This window comes from Erinaceus europaeus, chromosome 13 (genome assembly GCF_950295315.1).
Source record: "Erinaceus europaeus chromosome 13, mEriEur2.1, whole genome shotgun sequence".
NCBI lineage: Eukaryota > Metazoa > Chordata > Mammalia > Eulipotyphla > Erinaceidae > Erinaceus > Erinaceus europaeus.
The window spans coordinates 53,899,251-53,921,429 of NC_080174.1; the positions used below are offsets into that span (position 1 = coordinate 53,899,251).

The 22,179-nt window shown below is 40.2% G+C and overlaps 1 protein-coding gene across 5 annotated transcripts in view; it reads right to left on the bottom strand.

The window, feature by feature from the left end:
• Positions 1 to 22,179, bottom strand: part of ZFYVE9 (zinc finger FYVE-type containing 9) — a 138,619-nt gene that overhangs the window by 58,647 nt on the left and 57,793 nt on the right. For 3 of the 5 annotated variants that reach the window (XM_060205895.1, XM_007535149.2, XM_060205897.1), the window contains 3 exons: positions 4,848 to 4,947; positions 2,289 to 2,465; positions 486 to 655 (listed from right to left, as the gene is read on the bottom strand). In XM_060205895.1, the coding sequence (XP_060061878.1) occupies positions 486 to 655; positions 2,289 to 2,465; positions 4,848 to 4,947 (447 nt within the window). The remainder of the gene's footprint in view (positions 1 to 485; positions 656 to 2,288; positions 2,466 to 4,847; positions 4,948 to 22,179) is intronic. The other 2 variants (XM_060205896.1, XM_007535150.2) reach the window with 1 other exon arrangement.

Below are 22,179 nucleotides of genomic sequence, written 5' to 3' on the forward strand. Positions count from 1 at the left end.
TCAGGTCTGAAGGAGGGGTAAAGAGCTTTTTTTTTTTTTAATATTTAATTTACTATTAATGACAGAGAGAGAGAGAGCTATCAGAGCACTACTCAGCTTTGGCTTATGGTGGAGGTAGGGCTTGAATCTGAGACTTTGGAGCCCCAGGCATGAAAGTCTTTTGCATAACTATTAGACCATCTCCCCAGCCCAACGTTTTTCAGATATGCAACAGTTAAAGGAATTTATTACCACTAAACCAGATCAATAGAAATGCTAAAAGAATTTATGTAAACTACCGATATATAATGACTTCACCCACAGAAGCTAAATAAACAAAATAAGTAAAACAAGCAAAGTTCATCTGCTCACACATACACCTGTACACTAAACAGCACTTGAGACCTATAAGGTTCCATAGAAAAGTCACTCAACTTAGAAAAATGTAACAACAGATAGCACAATCTTCAGTAAACTCACTTTTAGTTGCTATTTTGTGTTCTTACCTCTGCTGGTAGAGGACTGGTAGTTACTGGTTTGACTGGGTCATGTGACACAGCCAGGGTTCCTGCAGAAGAAGTCCCATTTGTTGTTAATTTGGTTGCATCAGCAACTTCTCCATTGGGCAAAATCCCATCAGCAAACCAAACTCTCCTCTGTTCTCTGGGTTGAGCCACTTGAGGAGCCAGAAAAATAAAACAGACATCAATGTGACATTGATCGGGTTTCTGATCAATGAAGAGATTGTCACCAACTCTAGACGTACAAAGAAATCACTGTTTAGCATGTTATACTTACAAATATCAAAACTTCACTGTGTATAAAGAAGTTATAAATTAATTAAAATGCACATTTAAATACATCCTTTATTTCTATAACTTAGTTATGAAGGTGTAAGACACTTCTTTTTTAAAATGGTAACAAGTCTGGGGGATAGAGATTTCCCATGTATGATGCCCTGAGACAGGTCCCCAGCAACCACCCCCACAGAAAAAAGATAGAGTTTTTAAATACATTGATGATTGTCACAAATGGTCCCAATCTACTGACAATGAAACTAAGGAAATGTTTTAAATGGCTAGGAAACAAAAGTAGGTAAAGCATCTAGCAACAGGCATCCACATCTACTAGAAGTATAAGGCATCTGGAAAGAAAATTAAGTATCTGGAAAAGTGAAATAGTATTTTTAAGGAAAAATATACTGAGAAGAATGTTGAAGAACTACTAATTAATAATCAAAGAGCACAGATATATAAGAATTGGAAAGCAAATTGACCAGATCTTTAGCTAACATGTAACAAAAGAAGAGAAAGATTGATCTGGTAGTGCAAAGTAGCTTGCATCTCAGTAAAGAGACAAGGAAAAAGCTGGAAAAGTGAGTCTGATAAAATTATCTCTTTAAATCCAGTCTTAGAAATCAATTCAAACAGCCAAAACAAAGAGAAAGCAGGGAAGAACAAATGAAGAGAATAAAGACTTTAAGAAAGAAGCCCACATTCATAAAAATATACTGAGTATGACTATAGGATGATCTAAAAAGAAGGAAAGAGGAGAATTAAGTCTTTGATGTTCAAAAGAAGAGGAGGGCTACAAAACACGGGTAAGGGAATTTTACTAGACAAAAAAGATATAAAATTAATGCAGTAAGATTGGTCTTAATTAATAATGTTTTTAACAAGATAATCTTAAGGAAATATAATTATTAATTTTACTTTGCATAATTTCCTGAACATACAAAGTACCTTTCACCTGATAATATCATAATCATAAAGATCTAATAAAGCTGAGATAATAATTTTCTACCTATCACATGATATAATCAAAGTAGCAGTTTCAGATTTTATAAAGGTGTATGTGCCTAGCAAAATAATTGCCTATGGCTAAATTAAAAATGAAGAGAGACAATGACAATGTATACTCCAAAAAACAGTATTAGGTGGCCTGGGCAGAAGGAAGAAAATTTATCTTCATTACTTTCTAAACTCTCCAAAGAATAATGACATAGCTGGGGCTTTATAGGCCAATTTCAAATTCTATCTAAGTAAAAGTAGTATAAATACTCCTTAAGTTGGAGAGTGAGTGGAAGATTTGTTAGAAGAGTCTCTAAAGTATCAGGCAACACAATAATATTCTTTACTTGCCAAAAAAAGTCTTGACACATTTCTCACCTTGTCCTCCTACTTTAGTAACCACCCAAGGGGACTTTTCTGCAATGTATTCTTGAAGACTTGTGCTGTAAAATCACATCAGCACCTTTTTAGAGGAATTTGATGAGGAAAAAAAAGAGAGAATAGCACATGGTCCCCTACCTTCTGCTCCAGGGTGCTTTAAAACTCCCACAGGTACCATCACAGTGGGAGGTGGAGAGCTCAGAGCTCCTGAGGCCTGAGCTTGCTGCAAGGGAGGGATAGTAGAACAGTATTCAGCAGGATTGTTAGGGTTAGGGCTCTGGCTTGAGGCACTCATCATGTTCTCCCAGGCTTGAGCTAAAGCAAATACAGACACAGTCAATGTGAATGGATTGCAAAATATGGACAACAGACCTCCACAATACTGGGTAAATAATGTAGCTCCTCCTCATCAACACTCATAGTATCGCTCTCTTCCAGCTAGTGAAAGTATTAAGGGAACAGCTTGTTTTTTTTTTTTAAATGGAGACCACTTACTGAAGTAAACTATTTGGAAGTGGCAAATAAGAATTATATGATACTTTTTATAAAGACCAATAGCAGGTCAGTATAAAGTTAAAGACTAGGTTCCTGGCTTCTCTAAAGGATACCATATATTCCTTATTGATCAAGGGAATGAAATGCCAAACTTATTAAGAATTTGCAACTGGTATGGACTTTAGACAGAGAGCAGGGAAGTTAATAGTTAATGCATTTCATAAAATTATGTCAAAAAGCAAAACTGGGAATTAAAGTAGCATAACTATTGTATGCTATTTTTTTGCTTAATTTCTAGACTTCTAGGTACTTCTTGGTTAAGATAACAGCTCTCATTTGCTAAGTTTGGAAGCTTAAAGCTCAGGAGAGCACAGCTTAATATTTTTGTGGAATTCTGCTTTGTATAATCATTACCTTGTATAAAGATATCCAGCAAGAACAACCATTTCACATCTTTAGTGTGTCTAAGAAGCACAGGACCCATTTGAACATGAAAATGTGCCAATATCATATACGTGCCATCAACCAAAGTGAATGAGCTCAAATATACTAAGATTCTGAACATACTATGTTACTAACTAAATACTATCACATCATCTATAATCTTTAAAGTAAGCAGAATGAAAAGTTCTTCTTCTAGGTTCTGGTAATGTCAAATAACCAGCAATAGAAACCATCTAAAATTCAGAGCATTAAAAAAATGTTATTAAATGTTATTAAAGAATGATCTGTAAGATTCTGAATATTTATTGCCTCCAAGCTGCCTGACAAGGCTAGAAACAACAGCTATGTTCCCTTGAAAGCACTGGCAGGAAGAGGGGAGAAAGAGAAAAGGAGAAAGGAAAAAGGGTAGGAAACACTGAAAAGCATCAACTTAAATATTCAGGAAAAGACTGAGCTAAGCCATGCAAGAGGAAAGATGCTGGGAAAAAAAACCAGGAAAAGTAGATTATTTTAGGATCTCCTATTAAGGGCATCTTTGATGTCATTTTTTTTTTTTTTTAAGTAAGCTTTCCATATGACTCCTCTGCCATTTCTTTCATCTTTAGCTATGTCAAGTTTTAAAAAGAGTGATCAACTTGGAAGACCTCATCAGGTAAAAGAGGTATTGGGCACCGTAGTTAAGCAGTAGCCAAGAATTTATGTCTTAAAACGAAGCAGGTGCAAATCATCAATTGTGCAACTAAATGAAATAGTCAACACCTAAAAAGTGACCCTTAAGAGCAGAGAATGACTCAATTTTAATCAAAATCATAAGAATTCAGAAATGGGAGGAAATTGAGTGGGTCATGGGAGACTGGAACAGATCAGATTAACTGACATGCAATAGGTTAATAAGCCAGCAACAGGAAAACACCACTATGAGCAACACAGACAAAGCAGGAAGAGCCTCAAGCAGATAAAGTCCAGCCTCCAAGAGGCATACTGTCCTCGCACAGGCAGCAGTGCTGATCAAGTTCAGTATTTTATGTCTGTTAGAAATTGTTCTGGCAATTGTGCAAAGGTGCACTCAAAGAGAAAATAACATACACTAATCAATTTTATTATATCTCTTTATAAGAATAATTTTTTAAACTGAAATGTCTTTGGAATCATTTTAATTCCACAAAAGATGAACACTAGATAAGCTACGTCTATAATCTCCTGGTCATTTTATTTTACCACATAACTAATTTCAAAATCATGTCCGGAGAACAAAACACAAGTAGTACTGAAATAACTGAAAGGAAAATTCAATTTTCCATTTGACCTTAAATAATTATTTTCAACAAGAAGAATGAAAGAAGGTATTAGTGAGAATATATTCTAAATGATTGAGGTAGTTTAAGGTAGTTTAAAGAAAAACTTCAGCCCAGTTTTAATATTCTTGACATCTGGTGTTTGATATTCATCATCCCTATTCCACTCTGATCATTTCACAGGAATATTAATGGCTAGATAGCCAGATTTCCACAAGAATTTCCATGGTTCCTGCAAAACTTACCTGACTTTAATATTCATTCATTAAATTAGGCATAGAGACATAAAATGCAAAAGTCATTATGAAATATTAAGATTTAGCTCAACATTTTAGTTAAAGTTATAGCAGCCATGGCATTTGAGCACATGAACAACTTATAAATAAAGAAAAAAATAGTGGTCTTTCCACAAGTATCATCTTATTATCAATGACAGTTTATTCAACCTATTTTTAATACTTACCATTCATTAGCACTGAATGGCAGATTACACATACTCTAGCTTCCTTTCTGTCCATATATAACAGTTTACATTTCACGCTACAGCAGGAAGCACAGAAAACCTGTAGGAAAAACAACACACTTAGCATCACAGTACAAAAGGAATGAACCAATTTTGACCAATAATGACTTGATGGTGAAGCTTGTTACTGCAATACTAAAAAAAAAAACCTCAAAGGAAATAAAGTGGAAGAAGCTGGGCACAAGACCCAACTGAAAAGCAAGAGTAGGACTACATGCCCATTAGCAATAAGGAAACTAAAACTTTTGATTTAAGAGAAAAAAACAATCTGAATCAAGGACACACAGCATAGTATCAGTAAATCAGGAGGATGGTGTGGAAGAGGAGGATGACGGCTGGAGAGAGTATACAACTGAAGGTCAAAGCCTCAGAATGGGTGAAGTCAGTGGCCATGCAAAAGTTCTAACACTAAGCGATGATTTGGAAAGGACAGCTGAAGAATGAGTTGATATTTTGTTTAATTTTATTAAGAAAAGAACAAGATAAAAAGAACCTGAATTGCCAGTAGGCAACATATTTATATACAATATCTTATATATGTGTGTGTGTGTGTGTGTATATATATATATATATATATATATATATATATATACTTGTTTATTTATTTATTTATTTTGCCTCCAGGGTTATTGCCGGGGCCGGGTGCCCACACCATGAATCCACTACTTCCAGAGGCTACCCTTTTCCCCTTTGTTGCCCTTGTTTTTTTTTTTTTTGTTTTTGTTTTTGTTTTTCCTCCTCCAGGGTTATTGCTGGGCTCGGTGCCTGCACCATGAATCCACCGCTCCTGGAGGCCATTTTTTTTCCCCCCTTTTGTTGCCCTTGTAGCTTCGTTGTGGTTATTATTATTGCCCTTGTTGATGCAATTCGTTGTTGGATAGGACAGAGAGAAATGGAGAGAGGAGGAGAAGACAGAGAGGAGGAGGAGACAAAGATAGACACCTGCAGACCCGCTTCACCACCTGTGAAATGACCCCGCTGCAGGTGCGGAGCCGGGGGCTCAAACCAGGATCCTTACTCTGGTCCTTGCACTTTGCACTATGTGTGCATAACCCGTTATGCTACCGCCCGACTCCCTACAACATCTTCTAACATAGCCATTTAAAAAGTTACAGCTGTTATTTCTGGTTGAATCGGCAATATAGCAGCAAGATGAAATAAAGATTGGGAATTCTGATTTCTTTTTTTTATTCTTTATTGTTATTATTTATTTTTATTATGTTGTTTTTTATTGTTGTTGTAGTTATTGATGTCGTCGTTGTTAGATAGGACAGAGAGAAATGGAGAGAGGAGGGGAAGACAGAGAGGGGGAGAGAAAGACACCTGCCCACCTGCTTCACCACTTGTGAATCGACTCTCCTGCAGGTGGGGATCAGGGGGCTGAACCGGGATCCCGGTCCTTGCGCTTTGTGCCACGTGCGCTTAACCCGCTGTGTTACTGCCCGACTCCCAGAGATTCTGATTTCTTTTTTTTTTTTTTTCCTCCAGGGTTATTGCTGGACTCGGTGCCTGCACCATGAATCCGCCGCTCCTGGAGGCCATTTTTCCCCCTTTTTGTTGCCCTAGTTGTTGCAGCCTCGTTGCGGTTATTATTGCCATTGTTGACGTTGCTTTGTTGTTGGATAGGACAGAGAGAAATGGAGAGAGGAGGGGAAGACAGAGAGAGAGGGGAGAGAAAGATAGACACCTGCAGTCCTGCTTCACCGCCCGTGAAGCGACTCCCCTGCAGGTGGGGAGCCGGGGGCTGGAACCGGGATCCTTACCCAGTCCCTGCGCTTTGCGCCACGTGCGCTTAACCCACTGCGCCACCGCCCGACTCCCGAGATTCTGATTTCTAACTTTGGCTTTTCACTACCGTTATCTGTGGAGCAATTACTGTACAATAATAATTAAAATAGTTGTTTTCAGTGACCAGAAAAGATTTTTTAAAATGTACAATCCAACCATAAGAATAAGCACAGCTTAGATACAGGAAATTAGAGACAGAAATAAAAACTGGCCATGCCAATTTCTAGCACCTCATTTGCACCCTCCAGGGTTGATTCCTGGTATAGTTCACTTTCTTCTCCCTCTATATCAGACAATAAGAATTTCCTTAGTTCTGTGTGAAGATTTATTTTCTTATGACTTCACTAGTCACTTAGAATAGAGAGCTTGCTTAGTAGAGGCATAAAGCTGTTCCCAGTAGGGTAAACTTTACTGGTGCAGTTTTTATGGCCAAGAAGAATCTATCTTACTTAGGTGACTCAAGAGATGACGTTAATATTGAAAACAAAGTGAGAGATTGTTTCCTCTACTACTAAATAGGATTAACATAACTTAACAGTTTTCAGAGGCCTTACATTCTCGAAATAACTCTGATATGAAGAGAACAGGGGACATATTTTTCTTAATTGCCATTAGAAAAAAACTGGTTTGGATGGTTAAATGACTTGCTCAATTTTTCAGCAAATTGTGTGACTACAAGGTATTTTATGTGTATTCTATCATTTAAACTCAAAAATTCTATGAAGACACTCATTTATAATTAAGAATTAAATGAACAGGGGTGGCACATACCTGGCTGAGTGCACATGTTACCATACCCAAGGATCCAAATTCAAGCCCCCAGTCCCTACCTGCATGGAAGAAGCTTATTAAATGGTGAAGCAGTGTTGCAGGTGTCTATCTCTCTCCCTCTCTATCTCCCCTTGCCCTCTCAATTTCTCTCTGATGCTATCAAATACATAAGTAAGTAAAATTTAAAAAGATTAAAAATAGAACAAAAATAATAAAAACCCTACTGAGCAAAAAGATTTTAAAAAAATCAAATGAGCAGATGTCAAGTAAAATTGCTCAGCTTTATAAAAGTTATATAAGCTCCGGGGGTCGGGCGGTGGCACAGTGGGTTAAGCGCACGTGGCGCAAAGCGCAGGGACCGGGGTAAGGATCCCGGTTCCAGCCCCCGGCTCCCCACCTGCAGGGGAGTCGCTTCACGGGCGGTGAAGCAGGACTGCAGGTGTCTATCTTTCTCTCCCCTCTCTCTCTGTCTTCCCCTCCTCTCTCCATTTCTCTCTGTCCTATCCAACAACAAAGCAACGTCAACAATGGCAATAATAACCGCAACGAGGCTGCAACAACTAGGGCAACAAAAAGGGGGAAAAATGGCCTCCAGGAGCGGTGGATTGATGGTGCAGGCACCGAGTCCAGCAATAACCCTGGAGGAAAAAAAATAATAATACACACACACACACACACATACACACGCACACATAGTGCATAGAGACAGAAACCAAGAGGGAAGAAGAAGACACACAGGGAGAGAGAGGAAGAGAAAGAGAGCCCCCTTCCCAGATGTGGAATGGGGTTTGTGCCCTGGTACTTGAGCACTGTAACATGTATGTTGTACCAGGTGTGTCACTGCCTGGCCCCCTCTACTTTCTTTAAGGACTAATTTATTATGAAAGAGAGAATGATAAAGGAGGGGATAAAAAGAGGACCAGAGCACCTGATAGATTGCATACTTTCTCATGCACAAAGACTCAGGTTCAAGCAACCAGCCACTACATGGGAGTACCATACAAAGAAGATACTTCCAGTGCAATGGAGCAGTGCCATGGCAGCTATCCCACTCCCTCCCTCCCCTTCTCTGTCTCTTATCCTCTATCTGGAGGAGAGAGAGAGAGAGAGAGAGAGAGAGAGAGAGAGGGGACACTCCCATTGATAGCAATGGAATCTCACAGGCACAAAGCCTCAGCAAAACCCTGGTGGCAAAAAACCAAAAACCCTTTAACTTAAAAAGAAATACATGATGAAATAAGATCACGTAATCTAGATGTAGTCTAGACATGATGTTTGGTGAAGGCTTTACTTAGGAAATGACAAGAGACAAAATCTGAAGGAAAGGTAAGACTTTTCAATGTATAAAATGGTTCCAATACAATCTTATATGTAGAAAATCCTAAAATTCTACAAACAGAAGCTGGAGGGTAGCTCACCCAGTAGAATGTGAACCTTACCATACATGAGCCCTTTGACCACAGGGCAGCAACACAATATTGGAAGGAAGTTTATAGATGGTAGAACAGTGCTATGGTATCTCCCCCGAACCCCCGTCTCTCTCTCTCTCTCCATATATATATATATATCTGAAATCAAAAGGAAATTGAAAAGCTGGCTTTGGACAGTGAGACTGGTTATGTCCAAAGTCCCTTTAGTGCCATTCTAGTCAAAATTCTACATACAGAGTCCCTATTATAATAAATGAACTAAGCAAATTTGCAGAACAAAAAACAACACAGAGAGACTAGTTGCATATCCATACATAAATAATGAACAATTTGAAAAGGGAATAATGATTTATTTTGCAACAGTACTGTAAAGAATAAAAATAGACATGAGTCTAGTGGTAGCGCAGCGGGTTAAACGCACGTGGCACGAAGCGCAATGTCCAGCGGAAGGATCTAGGTTCAAGCCCACAACTCCCTACCTGCAGGGGAGTAGCTTCACAGAAGGTGAAGCAGGTCTGCAGGTGTCTATCTTTCTCTCCCCCTCTGTCTTCCCCTCTTCTCTCCGTTTCTCTCTGTCCTATCTAACAATAATGACATCAATAACAACAACAATAAAAAACAAGGGCAACAAAAGGGAAAAATAAATATTAAAAAACATTTTAAAAGAATAAAAATAGACTGAATACTTATATGTTGTGGAAGACTAAGATCTCTAATATATAAAATCCCTCGGCAAGCTATCCAAAAAATTTGTACACACCAATGTTTATAGCAGCACAGTTTGTAACAGCCCAAACTTGCAAGCAACCCAGATGACCAAGGACAGATGAACAGCTGAGGAAGTGGTGATATATATACACAAAGGAGTACTATGTAGCTGTTAAACATGATGAGGTCATCTTTATCACAATATCGTGGCTGGAACTTGAAGGCATCATGTTGAGTTAGAAAAACCAGAAACAGAAAGACCAATACAGAGTGATATCATTAAATTCAGATATATATGAATTTAAGAATAAAAAACAGTAGGAGGGTTGAAGTTCTGGAACATGATGGCAGAGGAGGACCTAGTGAGGACTGAATTGTTATGTGGAAAACTGAGAAATGTTACGCATGTACAAATTACTGTATTTTACTGTTGACCATAAGCTATTACTCCCCAAATAAAGAAATTTAAAAAAAAAAAATGAAGCATTACTGCATCCATCAATAAAGTTCTCTCAGATGCAACATGCTAAATGAAGTGAGAGCCAAATTCAAACTGCTATATGCTGTATGATACCCCACGTGCATGACACTTTAGGAAGGGTAAAACTTAGGAACAAATCTGTGGTTTGAGAGTGTTTGTAATGAGAGAAAATAAAAGATCAAATAGAAAGGGCTAAAAAAAATAAGGGAGTTGAGCAGTAGTGCAAAGGCTAAGCGCATATGGCGCAAAGCGCAAGGACCGGCAAAAGGCCCGGCTCCCCACCTGCAGAGGAGTCACTTCACAGGCGGTGAAGCAGGTCTGCAGGTGTCTATCTTTCTCTCCCCCTCTCTATCTTACCCTCCTCTCTCCATTTCTCTCTGTCCTATGCAATGACAATGATTGCAACAAAAACAATAATAACCACAACAATGATAAAACAACAAGGGCAACAAAAGGGGAAAAAATGGCCTCCAGGAGCAGTGGATTCATAGTGCAGGCACCAAGCCCCAGCAGTGACCCCTGGAGGCAAGAAGAAGGAAGAGGAGGAGGGGGAGGGGGAGGGGGAGGGGGAGGGGGAGGGGGAGGGGGAGGGGGAGGGGGAGGGGGAGGGGGAGGGGGAGGGGGAGGGGGAGGGGGAGGGGGAGGGGGAGGGGGAGGGGGAGGAGGAGGAGGAGGAGGAGGAGGAGGGGGAGGAGGAGGAGGAGGAGGAGGAGGAGGAGGAGGAGGAGGAGGAGGAGGAGGAGGAGGAGGAGGAGGAGGAGGAGGAGGAGGAGGAGGAGGAGGAGGAGGAGGAGGAACAGTAAGGGAAAATATAAGGTGAAACTTGGACTGGGTGTGGCATATTGCACCAAAGCAACTTGGACTCTGGGGAGGGAGGGAAAAGGGACAGAATGAAGGGGCATTAGGATCTTTTTGTTTCCTAGACACCAATCAAGGGGACATGAGATGCTGTGCCTATGTATTAAAGACTATACTGTAAACCATTAACCTCCCCCCTCTTAAAATTAAAAAGAATGCCACAAATATCTACATTGCAATTAACTTGTAAGTAAAAATATAGGGTGTGTGCAGGTGTGGGTGGTGGCCCACTTGGTTGAGCACACATTATTTATGCTCAAGGACCTAAATTCAGGCCAGATGGTGGCACAGCCGGTTAAGCACTCACAGTGCTATGTGCAAGGACTAGTGTTCAAGCCCCCACTCCCTACCAGTAGGGGACACTTCACAGTAGTGAAGCAAGTCTGCAGGTGTCTATTTTTCTTTCTCCCCCTCTGTCTCTCCCTCTCCTCTCAATTTCTGTCTTATCAAATAAAATAGAAAAAAAAAAAAAAGGAAAAAATGGTCGCAGGGAGCAATAGGATCCGAGGATTCACTGTGCTGGCACCAAGCCCAGCAATAACCATGGTGTCAGGGGCAGGGAGAACACACCAGAATTCAAGCCTCTAGGCCCCACCTGCAGGGGGATAGCTTCAGGAGCGGTGAAGCAGTGCTGCAGGTATTTCTCCTTCTTTCTCTCCCTCTCTATCTCCCATTCCCCTCTCAGCTTTTCTCTGTCCTTAAAAAAAAAAAAAAAAAGGTGGGAGTCTGGGTGGTAGCGCAGCGGGTTAAGCACAGGTGGTGCAAAGCACAAAACCGGTGTAAGGATCTCGGTTCGAGCCCCCAACTCCCCACCTGCAGGGGGGTCGCTTCACAAGCGGTGAAGCAGGTCTGCAGGTGTCTTTCTCTCCCCCTCTATGTCTTCCCCTTCTCTCTCCATTTCTCTCTGTCCTATCCAACAATGACGACATCAATAACAACAACAATAATAACTACAACAATAAAACAACAAGGACAACAAAAGGGAATAAATATTTTTTTAATGTACTGAATATTACTCATGAGGCTGGGAGATAAGTCACCTAGCAGTAGTGTGGGCCTTATTACCTCAGATCCAAACCCAGGTACACCTGGAAGTACCGTAAAACTGGGGAAAGCTCCATATATGGCTGAATAATGCTAAATTAAAAAATAAAATGAAATAAAACAACTGGTCCAGGAATGGTAGAATCATGCATATACAAGGTCCCACTGCCACCAAAGAAACACATAAATAAATATTACTCATTATCAAATAAAAAATGAGCTTCGGGAGTTGGGTGGTAGCGCAGCGGGTTAAGCACACTTGGCGGCAAAGTGCAAGAACCAGCAGAAGGATCCCAGTTCGAGCCCCCAGCTCCCCACCTGCTGGAGAATCGCTTCACAGGCGGTGAAGCAGGTCTGCAGGTGTCTATCTCTCCCCTCCTCTGTCTTGCCCTCCTGTCTCCATTTCTCTCTGTCCTATCCAACAACGACGACATCAATAACAACAATAATAAGTACAACAATAAAACAAGGACGACAAAAAGGAATAAATAAAATAAATATTTTTAAAATGAGCTTCACTTTTCCAATAGTACAGGCAAAAAAAAATTTTTTTAATGATATTAAATGGATCCATAAGATAGCTCATCTGGGAGCATTCCTGTCTTGCGATGTTTGAAGCTGATTTAAGCCTCCAGTATACCTACCACTTGAGAGTACTGCGGCACTGTGGTATGGTTTGTTGCTGTGGCTGCTCTGCCTCTTTCTCTCCCTCTCCCTCTCCCATCTGACCAGGGTGATGAAGCCCAGGCAACAGCAAAAAACCTGATAATATCTAATGGCAGTGTCAAGAGAAAATATAAATTTCGTCTTATACCCTGCTGGTGGCATTATTATAAATTGGTGTATTAATTGAATAATATACTGCACTGGGGAGGTGGCCCAGCCAGCAGAGTACAGGACTTATATTCATGAGAACCAGGGTCCAGTTCTTAGCACCATATATGCCCTGGTCTCTGCCACTTATTGAAATTATTGAAATCACTAAGTCCTTTAAAAAACGTTAACAATATACTACAATTTTCTTTTTGCAGTGGTGGGACTTCACACATGTGCAATCCCATCACTCTGAGGATATTCTTCTTCATTCTTACTATTCTACTCTAGAGAAAGAAGAGACAAAGACAGACATCCTAGCACTGCTCTAGCATCAATGGAGTCTACCCCAGTGTGCTTCTAGAGCCTTGTATTTGGTAAGAGCATCACAGCAAGTGAGCTATCTCTTAAGTGTCCACACTCCTTTCTTTGTTTTTACCAGAGTGCTGATTAGCTCTGGTTCACAATGGTATGGGAGACTGAACCTGAGACTTCAGAACCTCAGGCATCAGAGTCTATTTGCATAACCATTATGCTATCTACCCCTACTACAGTATTTTTTTTTTTCATTATTATTGCCAATAGGATTATTGCTGGGGCTTGGTATTGGCACTATGAATCCATGGCTCCTAGCAGCCATTGCTTCCTTTTTTTTTTTTCCCCCTTTCACTTTTACTTAACAGGACAGACAGAAATTGAGAGGAGGGAGTTGTGTAATAGCACAGAGGGTTAAGTGCATGTGGCGCAAAATGCAATGACCGGCATAAGGATCCCGGTTCGAGTCCCCAGCTCCCCACCTGCAGGGGAGTCGCTTCACAAATGGTGAAGCTGGTCTACAGGTGTCTCCCATTCTGTCTTCTCCTCCTCTCTCCATTTCTCTCTGTCCTATCCAACAACGACATCAATAACAACAACAACTTCAACAATAAAACAAGGGCAACAAAAGGGAATAAACAAATTGAAAAAAAGAAATTGAGAGGCAAGGACAGATAGGGAGCGAGGAAACTAGACACCTGCAGACCTTGCTTGGGTCCTCCTTGCAGGTGCGGACACTGATGGACGTGGAAGGTCAGCAAGTGAATAAAGCAATCTATTAGATACAAATATACATTGTGTCACAGAAATAATCCACCCACGTAACGATGGTCAATAAGACAATAATTGATGACTAGAAATTAAATTTTGAACACTGTGAGTTCTTCACTTCGAATGTCCAAGAAAGCTTGCCTTGTTTTGTTGCTATTACTGTTAAGGAAAATAAATATTATGGACCTAAAAAAAACCCAGGTAATTTGATATGGTTGTGAGGCCATTACAATTAGTGCCATTAAGTGAAAATGAGCTAATAATATTGGAATTTAAATTAATGGATAATGACCAGTTAATAATACTGTCTTGCATATTTCAAAGTTGCAAAAAGAATGTATTTTAACATTTTCCCCCAATGGAAATATGTATAGTGAGATTGTGATCACTTTGCATTTATTCCCTTTTGTTGCCCTTGTTGTTTTATTGTTGTAGTTATTATTGTTGTTGTTGATGTTGTCGTTGTTGGATAGGACAGAGAGAAATGGAGAGAGGAGAGGGGAAGACAGAGAGGGGGAGAGAAAGACAGACACCTGCAGACCAGCTTAACCGCCTGTGAAGCGACTCCCCTGCAGGTGGGGAGCCAGGGCTCGAGCCAGGATCCTTACTCGGGTCCTTGAGCTTTGTGCCACATGTGCTTAACCCGCCGCGCTACCGCCCGACTCCCATCAATGCAGATGTTAGAAACATACTATGTGGGGCTGGGTTTTGGCACACCTGGCTGAGCGCACATGTTACAGTACTCAAGGACCTGGATTCAAGCCTCAGTCTCCACCTACAAGGGGAAAGCTTTATAAGTGGTGAAGCAGTGCTATAGGTATCTCTCTTTCTCCCTAACTCTCCTCAATTTCTGGCTATCTCTATCCAGTAAGTAAAGATGATAAAAAATTTTTAATTAAGAAAAAGAAACATACTATGCACCTAAAGTCAATGTAATATAATCTGTCATTTATATCTCAGTTTAAAAAGTGTGACCTGGGAGGTGGCACAAAGGACAGATTAAATTGTTGGACTCTCAAATACGAGGCTTGAGTTTGATCCTGGGCACCACATGTGATGCTCTGGTTCTCTCTCCCTCTTTCTCATTGGTAAATATATTCTTTTTTTTAAGATTTTTAAAAAATATTTATTTATTCCCTTTTGTTGCCCTTGCTTTTTTATTATTGTTGTAGTTATTATTGATGTTGTTATTGATGTCGTCATTGTTGGATAAGACAGAGAGAAATGGAGAGAGGAAGGGAAGACAGAGGGGGAGAGAAAGACACACACCTGGAGACCTGCTTCACTGCTTGTGAAGCGACTCCCCTGCAGGTAGGGAGATGGAGGCTCAAACTGGGACCCTTATGCCAGTCCTGCGCTTTGCACCACCTGTGCTTAACCTGCTGCGCTACTACTTGACTCCCCCCCTTTTTTTTCCTTTAATCACTGGCAGCAGGGTTGGGTGGTGGTGCACCCGGTAGAGCACACACATTACAGTACACAAGGACACAGGTTCAAGCTCTTGGTCCCCACCTGTAGGGGGAAAGCTTCATGAGTGGTGAAGCAGTGCTATTAGGTCTCTTTCTCTCTCCTCTCTCCCTCTTCCCCCCCCTCAATTTCTCTGTCCCTATCCAAAATAAATAAGTAAATACATAAATAATAACTTAAGAAATCACTGGAAGGGACGGGGCAGACAGCATAGTAGTTATGCAAAGAGATATCATGCCTGAGGCTCCAAAGTCCCAGGCCATAAGCCAGAGCTAAACAGTGCTCTAGAAATAAATAAATAAATAAATATAATAAATTGAAATAAACATAATTACAAATAAACTTTTTAAAATATTTATTTATTCCCTTTTGTTGCCCTTGTTTGTTATAGTTATTGTTGTTGTTATTGATGTCGTTGTGTTGGATAGGACAGAGAGAAATGGAGAGAGGGAGGGGAAGACAGAGAGGAGGAGAGAAAGACAGACACCTGCAGACCTGTTTCACCACTTGTGAAGCAACTCCCCTGCAGTTGGAGAGCCGGGGCTCGAACCGGGATCCTAACACTGGTCCTTGTGCTTTGTACCACCTACTCTTAACCCGCTGTGCTACCACCAGACTCCCACACAAACTTCTTATACAGCTGAAATAATCATACCATATATATATATACATATATATATATTATTTATTATTAATGAGAAAGATAGGAGGAGTGAGAAAGAACCAGACATCACTCTGTCACATGTGCTGCCAGGGATCGAACTCAGGACCTCATGCTTGAGAGTCCAAAGCTTTATCACTGCGCCACCTCCGGGACCACCCATATATCTTTATTATTACAACTCAATGCCTTTTTAAAAAATTTTATTGAGAAAGAGAGACCTGACCACTGCTCCGCTCTGGCTTCTGATGATGCTGGGGACTGAACTTGGGACCTCAAAGCCTCAAGCATGGAAGTTTTTTGATTAATCATTATGCTTTCTCCCCAGCCCCAACTCAGACCCTTGTAATCAATTGCACTTATTTATTTTTCACAAACTACAGTATAAACTTGTCGTTATAATAAACTATCAACATGATATTATTCCTTCTGAAATAAAATACCCAATAAATATATATAACATACTTGACTAGTAAAATTACTGCACAAATGCATGAAGAACCAAATGTGCAGGCAGGGGTAGATAGCATAATGGTTGTGCAAAGAGACTCTTGTGCCTGAGGTTCCAAAGTCCCAGGTTCAATCCCTCACACCACCATAAGCCAAAGCTGAGCTGGAAAGAGAGAGAGTAACAAATGTGTACTTATCTAGGAAGGCCTGTTTCAAACATGCTCAAATTCACAACTTTAACAACCAACAGGTTTTAAGCAGTTTATAATTAATAGTGACCTCAAGTTTTATATACAAATAGTTATGAATAACCTTAGGTGGCAGAATCTGTATAATCTGTCAAGCTGTAGAGACAAATTAAGATGACTTATAAAATCAATGTTATACAATGCTCCAACTAAGAACTGGTTAAAATGTTCTATTTTTGACAGGCAATGTTCTTTAATGTGGTTTTTTTGTGGTTCAGTCTCAACTTTATCATTCGTTAGTCAAATAATTCTTCTTGGGAATAATTCGAACTCTTTGAGCCTCAGTTTTCCTCATAAGTTTTTTTTTTTCTTTTCTCTTTCTTTCTTTCTTTCTTTCTTTCTTCTTCTTCTTTTTTTTAACCACAGCACTGCTCAGCTCTGGCTTATTGTGGTGTGGGGGGTTGAGTTTTCCTCATATATAAAGCTAAAACACTAATATGTTTCTTATAAGTCTTTTTTATGAGGATTAAAAGAAGTAATACTATATATAATGCTACATATAAAATGTACTGAAAGTATGATAGTGCCTTTATTTCTCTTTTTAAATTTCCGACTCATAGTTTTACACGTAAAAAAAAAAAAAATCCCACCACTACCAAATTTATGAACAAGATTTTATACACCAGTCCCAGTTTGTGCCTATTTCCACCCCCTTACAGTGTGAATAACACTCCTTTGCTTTCTTGAAAATTCAAATCATCAATGCTCACTTATTTCCTACTAAATTAGAAAGTGGAAAAATGGGAGTAAAAAAATGGCTGTAGCACAGCAGGCTAAGCGCAGGTGGTGCAAAGCACAAGGACCGGCATAAGGATCCCGGTTCGAACCCCGGCTCCCCACCTACAGAGGAGTCGCTTCACAGGCGGTGAAGCAGGTCTGCAGGTGTCTATCTTTCTCTCCTCCTCTCTGTCTTCCCCTCCTCTCTCCATTTCTCTCTGTCCTATCCAATAATGACAACAACAATAATAACTACAACAATAAAACAACAAGGGCAACAAAGGGAATAAATAAATAAATATTTTTAAAAAAGAAAGTGGAAAAATAAGTAGATATACCAGTAATAACAACTCTAAGCATCCACTACTCAAGTGAAACAATTAGCAAAGTCAATTCTCACTCACTTTTTTTAAAAAAATGTATTTTTAATTTTTTATTATATTTATTTATTGAAAAGAGACCGTCAGAAATTGAGAGGAAAAGGGTGATAAAAAGGGAGAGAAATGTGGTCCGGGAGGTGGCGCAGTGATAAGGCTTTGGACCCTCAAGCATAAGATCCCAAGTTCGATCCCCGGTAGCACATGTGCCAGAGTGATGTCTGGTTCTTTCTTTCTCTTCCTATCATTTCTCATAAATGAAAAAATAAATTTAAAAAAAGGGGGGGAGAAAAACAGAGAGACACCTGTAGCACTGCCTCACCACCTGTGAAGCTTTCCCCCTGCAGGTGTGAACTGGGGGCTCGAACCTGGGCCCCTTGCACACTGTAATGTGGGCTCTCAACCAGGCGCGCACCACCACCCGTTGCCCTCCCCCTCCATCTGATACTTTAAAAATAAATGTCATATATCATTTGTCTTTAAATATTTCAGGATAGGGTTGGGTGTGGTGCCCCCAGTTGAACACACACTTTACAGTTTTGCAATGACCCTGGTTAAAGCTCCTGGTTCCCATCTGCAGGGGAGAAGTTTCACAAGAGGTAAAGCAGTGTGCAAATGTCTCCCTAACTCTCTTCCACTTCTCTTTCAATTTCATATATATATATATATATATATATATATGAAATCTTTGTCCTATCCAACAAGAGCTATAAAAACAACAAGGGGAAAAAACAGCCTTCAGGAGCAGTGGATTTGTACTGGCACCGAGCCCCAGTGACCTGGAGACAAAAGAAAAGAAAAAATCTTCCACACTCATTCTCTTCTCACTAGCCCTTGCAATCAATGACCTTTTAAGTGTTTCCACAGGTTTGCCTTTTTCAGAATATCATATAGTTGGGCTTTTTTTAAAATGTGGTCTTTTCAAAACTAACTAGTTTTCTTTTTTTTTAAAACTGTTTTATTTATTTTCTCTTTTGTTGCCCTTGATGTTTAACATTGTTGTGGTTATTGATGTCATTGTTGTTGGATAGGACAGAGAGAAATGGAGAGAGGAGGGGAAGACAGAGAGGAGGAGAGAAAGCAAAACCTGCTTCACCGCTTGTAAAGCAACTCCCCTGCAGGGGTGGAGTGGGGAGCTCGAACTGGGATCCTTACTCCAGTCCTTGCGCTTTGCGCTGCCACGTGCCACGTGCGCTTAACCCACTGCGCCACCACGCAACTTCCACTAGTTTTCTTTACTTAGTAAGATGCATTGAAGGTACCTTCATGTTTTTTCAAGGCTTCAAAGTGTTCACATCATTTGTATAAATACCTAGGAGCATGAATGCTGGATTGTATGGTAAACCTACGCCTGCCTTCCTAAGAAACTGTCAAACTTCTAATTTGGTCACAACAGTTTTTGTTTGTTTGTTTTTGGATAGGACAGAGAGAAATTGAGAGGGGAGGGGGTGATTGGGGGAGACAGAAAGAGAGACATCTGCAGACCTGCTTCATTGCTAGGAGATAGTTCACCCAGTAAAGCACAGGCCTTGCTGTGTGTGTGGTGTTGTGCTGGAGCCCTGCTATCACATGTGAACACCATGCATAGTGGCAGGGAACTCCATGATGTTTGGTGCTGTCTATAACTGCCAGCCCCTTCATACAATTACTCCCGTTGTTGTTGTTGTTGTTGTTAATGGCAAAACTTTTTCTTTAAAGATTTATTTAGCGGAGCTTAGCAGTGGCACACCCAGTTGAGCACACAAGATACTATGCTCAAGGACTTGGGTTCAAGGCCCAGTTCTCACCTGCAAGGAGAAAACTTCACAAGAGGTTTCTTTCTCCCTCTTTATCTCCCCTTCCCCTATAAATTTCTGCCCCTACCCAATAAAATATAAAAAATACTTATGTATTTAAATCATGTAGGAGACCATTTCAAATAAGAAAAAGAATGCAAGAGAGAGAAGACAGCATATCAGTCTGTGTGGGGTGCTAGGAATCAAATTGGGAACCTCAGCCATGCAAATTCTGTACTCTACCAGCTGAGTTAGTTCCCCAGATTTGAAGCAACACTTTCTGGAGGAAACAAAACAAAATAAAACAAAACAAAACACTACTTTCCCTTTTAAATTCTATTTTCAACTTATTTTGGATTCTATATCTATTACTCTATTAAGCTTGCTTTTAGTTGATGACCCCTATGTGTCCAGTATCAACAGAACCTTTCCAGGACACATCAGAATTTGACATGATAATTCCTATCCTCTCAAGCTATATTCTCCTTCTGACTCCAGCTTTCCTTGATTTTCTGCCTGCCTTCTCTGTTCATTCAATTGTATTTGTCCCTTTTCTTTGCCTGATCTTAGTCACTCAACTGTAGTCTAATCTCTTTCCCTACATGAGCTCATCCATCTCCAGGGCTTTCTATTATGTCCTTACATGACCTGCAAAGCCCTACATGATCTATTCTGACTCTTCTCCTACTATATTTTAACTATACTGGATTCTGATCAGGCTCTTGAGAAAGTGCTTTCCCTCCTCAGAGGTTTTATCCATGATATTCTACCTCTCAAACCATTTTATCTGTTTTCGAGTGACGCATTCAAGTTTTACATATTATTTAAAATGCCACTTACCAGACAACTTCCCAGACTCCCCTTCTCCATTTTTTGTTACCCTTACTTCTTTCAAAGTCTTTATCACAATTTGTAATTATAGTTGCTTGTTAGCTCTAAATATTATATGGCGAAGTTATTGTATATGATCAGTTTCCACTAGAACGGATAAATTTAAGTTTCGGTTTTTTTTAAATTAAACATTATTTTCCAAATTCACATTGCTTGGGGGTATTTTTTTAAAATATTTTTATTTTTATTTTCATTTATTATTGGATAGAGACAGAGAGAAATTGAGAGGGATGGGGGAGGTAGAGAGAGAGAGAAACAGAGAGACATCTACAGCCCTGCTTCACCACTTGTGAAGCTTTTCCCCTGCAAGTGGGGACCAGGGGCTTGAACCTAGGTCCTCGCACACTGTAATGTGTGTGCTTAACCAGGTGCGCCACCACCTGGCCCCTGCTTGGGGGTATTTTTCTTGCTAAATTTCCAATATAATTTTATTAATGTAATGCCTAGAAATAATATACTTACTTTTTATTTTTCCTCCAGGGTGTCACTGGGACTCAGTGCCTGCACTATGAATCCACTGCTCCTGGAGGCTATTTTTTCCCTTGTGTTGCCTTTGTTGTTTATCATTGTTGTTGTTAATATTATTGTTATTGCTGTCATTGTTGGATAGGACAGAGAGAAATAGAAAGGAGGGGAAGGCAGAGGGGGGAGAGAACGATAGACACCTGCAGACCTGCTTCACCGCTTGTGAAGTGAACCCCCTACAGGTGGGGAACCAGGGGCTTGAACTGGGATCCTTATGCTGGTCCTTGGTGCTTTGCGCCATGTGTGCTTAGGCGCTTAACCTGCTGCGCTACCGCCTGGCCCCCCAATATACTTACTTTTTTAAAATTTATTTTCCCTTTTGTTGTCCTTGTTTTTCATTGTTGTAGTTATTATTGATGTTGTCATTGTTAGGTAGGACAGAGAGAAATGGAGAGAGAAGGGGAAGGAGGGGAAGACAGGGGTAGAGAAAGAAAGACACCTGCAGACCTGCTTCACCGCCTGTGAAGCAACTCCCCTGCAGGTGGGGAGCTGGGGGCTCAAACCAGGATCCTTCTGCCGTTCCTTGCGCTTCATGCCACGTGTGCTTAACCGGCTATGCTACCGCCCGACTCCCTATACTTACTTTTATAAGGCATATTCTTCTAAGAAGCTCAAAGATTTTTACAGATATTATCTCATCAAGCTCTATAACACCCCCAAAGTAATTAGAGGTGGAAAAGGGAAAACAAATGGAATATGAACCCACAAATTAATAAATTTCATTCAGCAAAAATTCATCTGATCTTTTATTATGTTCATTTTATAGTTTTCTTTTACTTTTCTTTTTTATATAAGACAGTTGAGTCTCTTTTTTAAAATTATTATTGTTGTTGTTATTATTATTATTTTGCCTCCAGGTTTATCATTGGGGCTCAGTGCCATCACTAAGAATTCACTGTTTCCAGTGACCATTTTTTCTTTTTCCTTTTTTAAATTTTATTAGATAGGACAGAGAGAAATTAAGACGAGAGGAGATACAGAGGGAGAAAGATAGACACCTGCAGACCTGCTTCATCACTTGTGAAGCACCCCGCTCCCCTACAGGTGGGCAGCAGAGGCTCTAATCCAGGTCCTTGTGCACAGTACTATGTGTATTTAACTGGGTGTGAAAAAACACTCAGCTCCCCAGCTCTCTTTTTCTTCTTTTTTCTCTTTAGTGGGGGATTAATTCTTTACAATCAA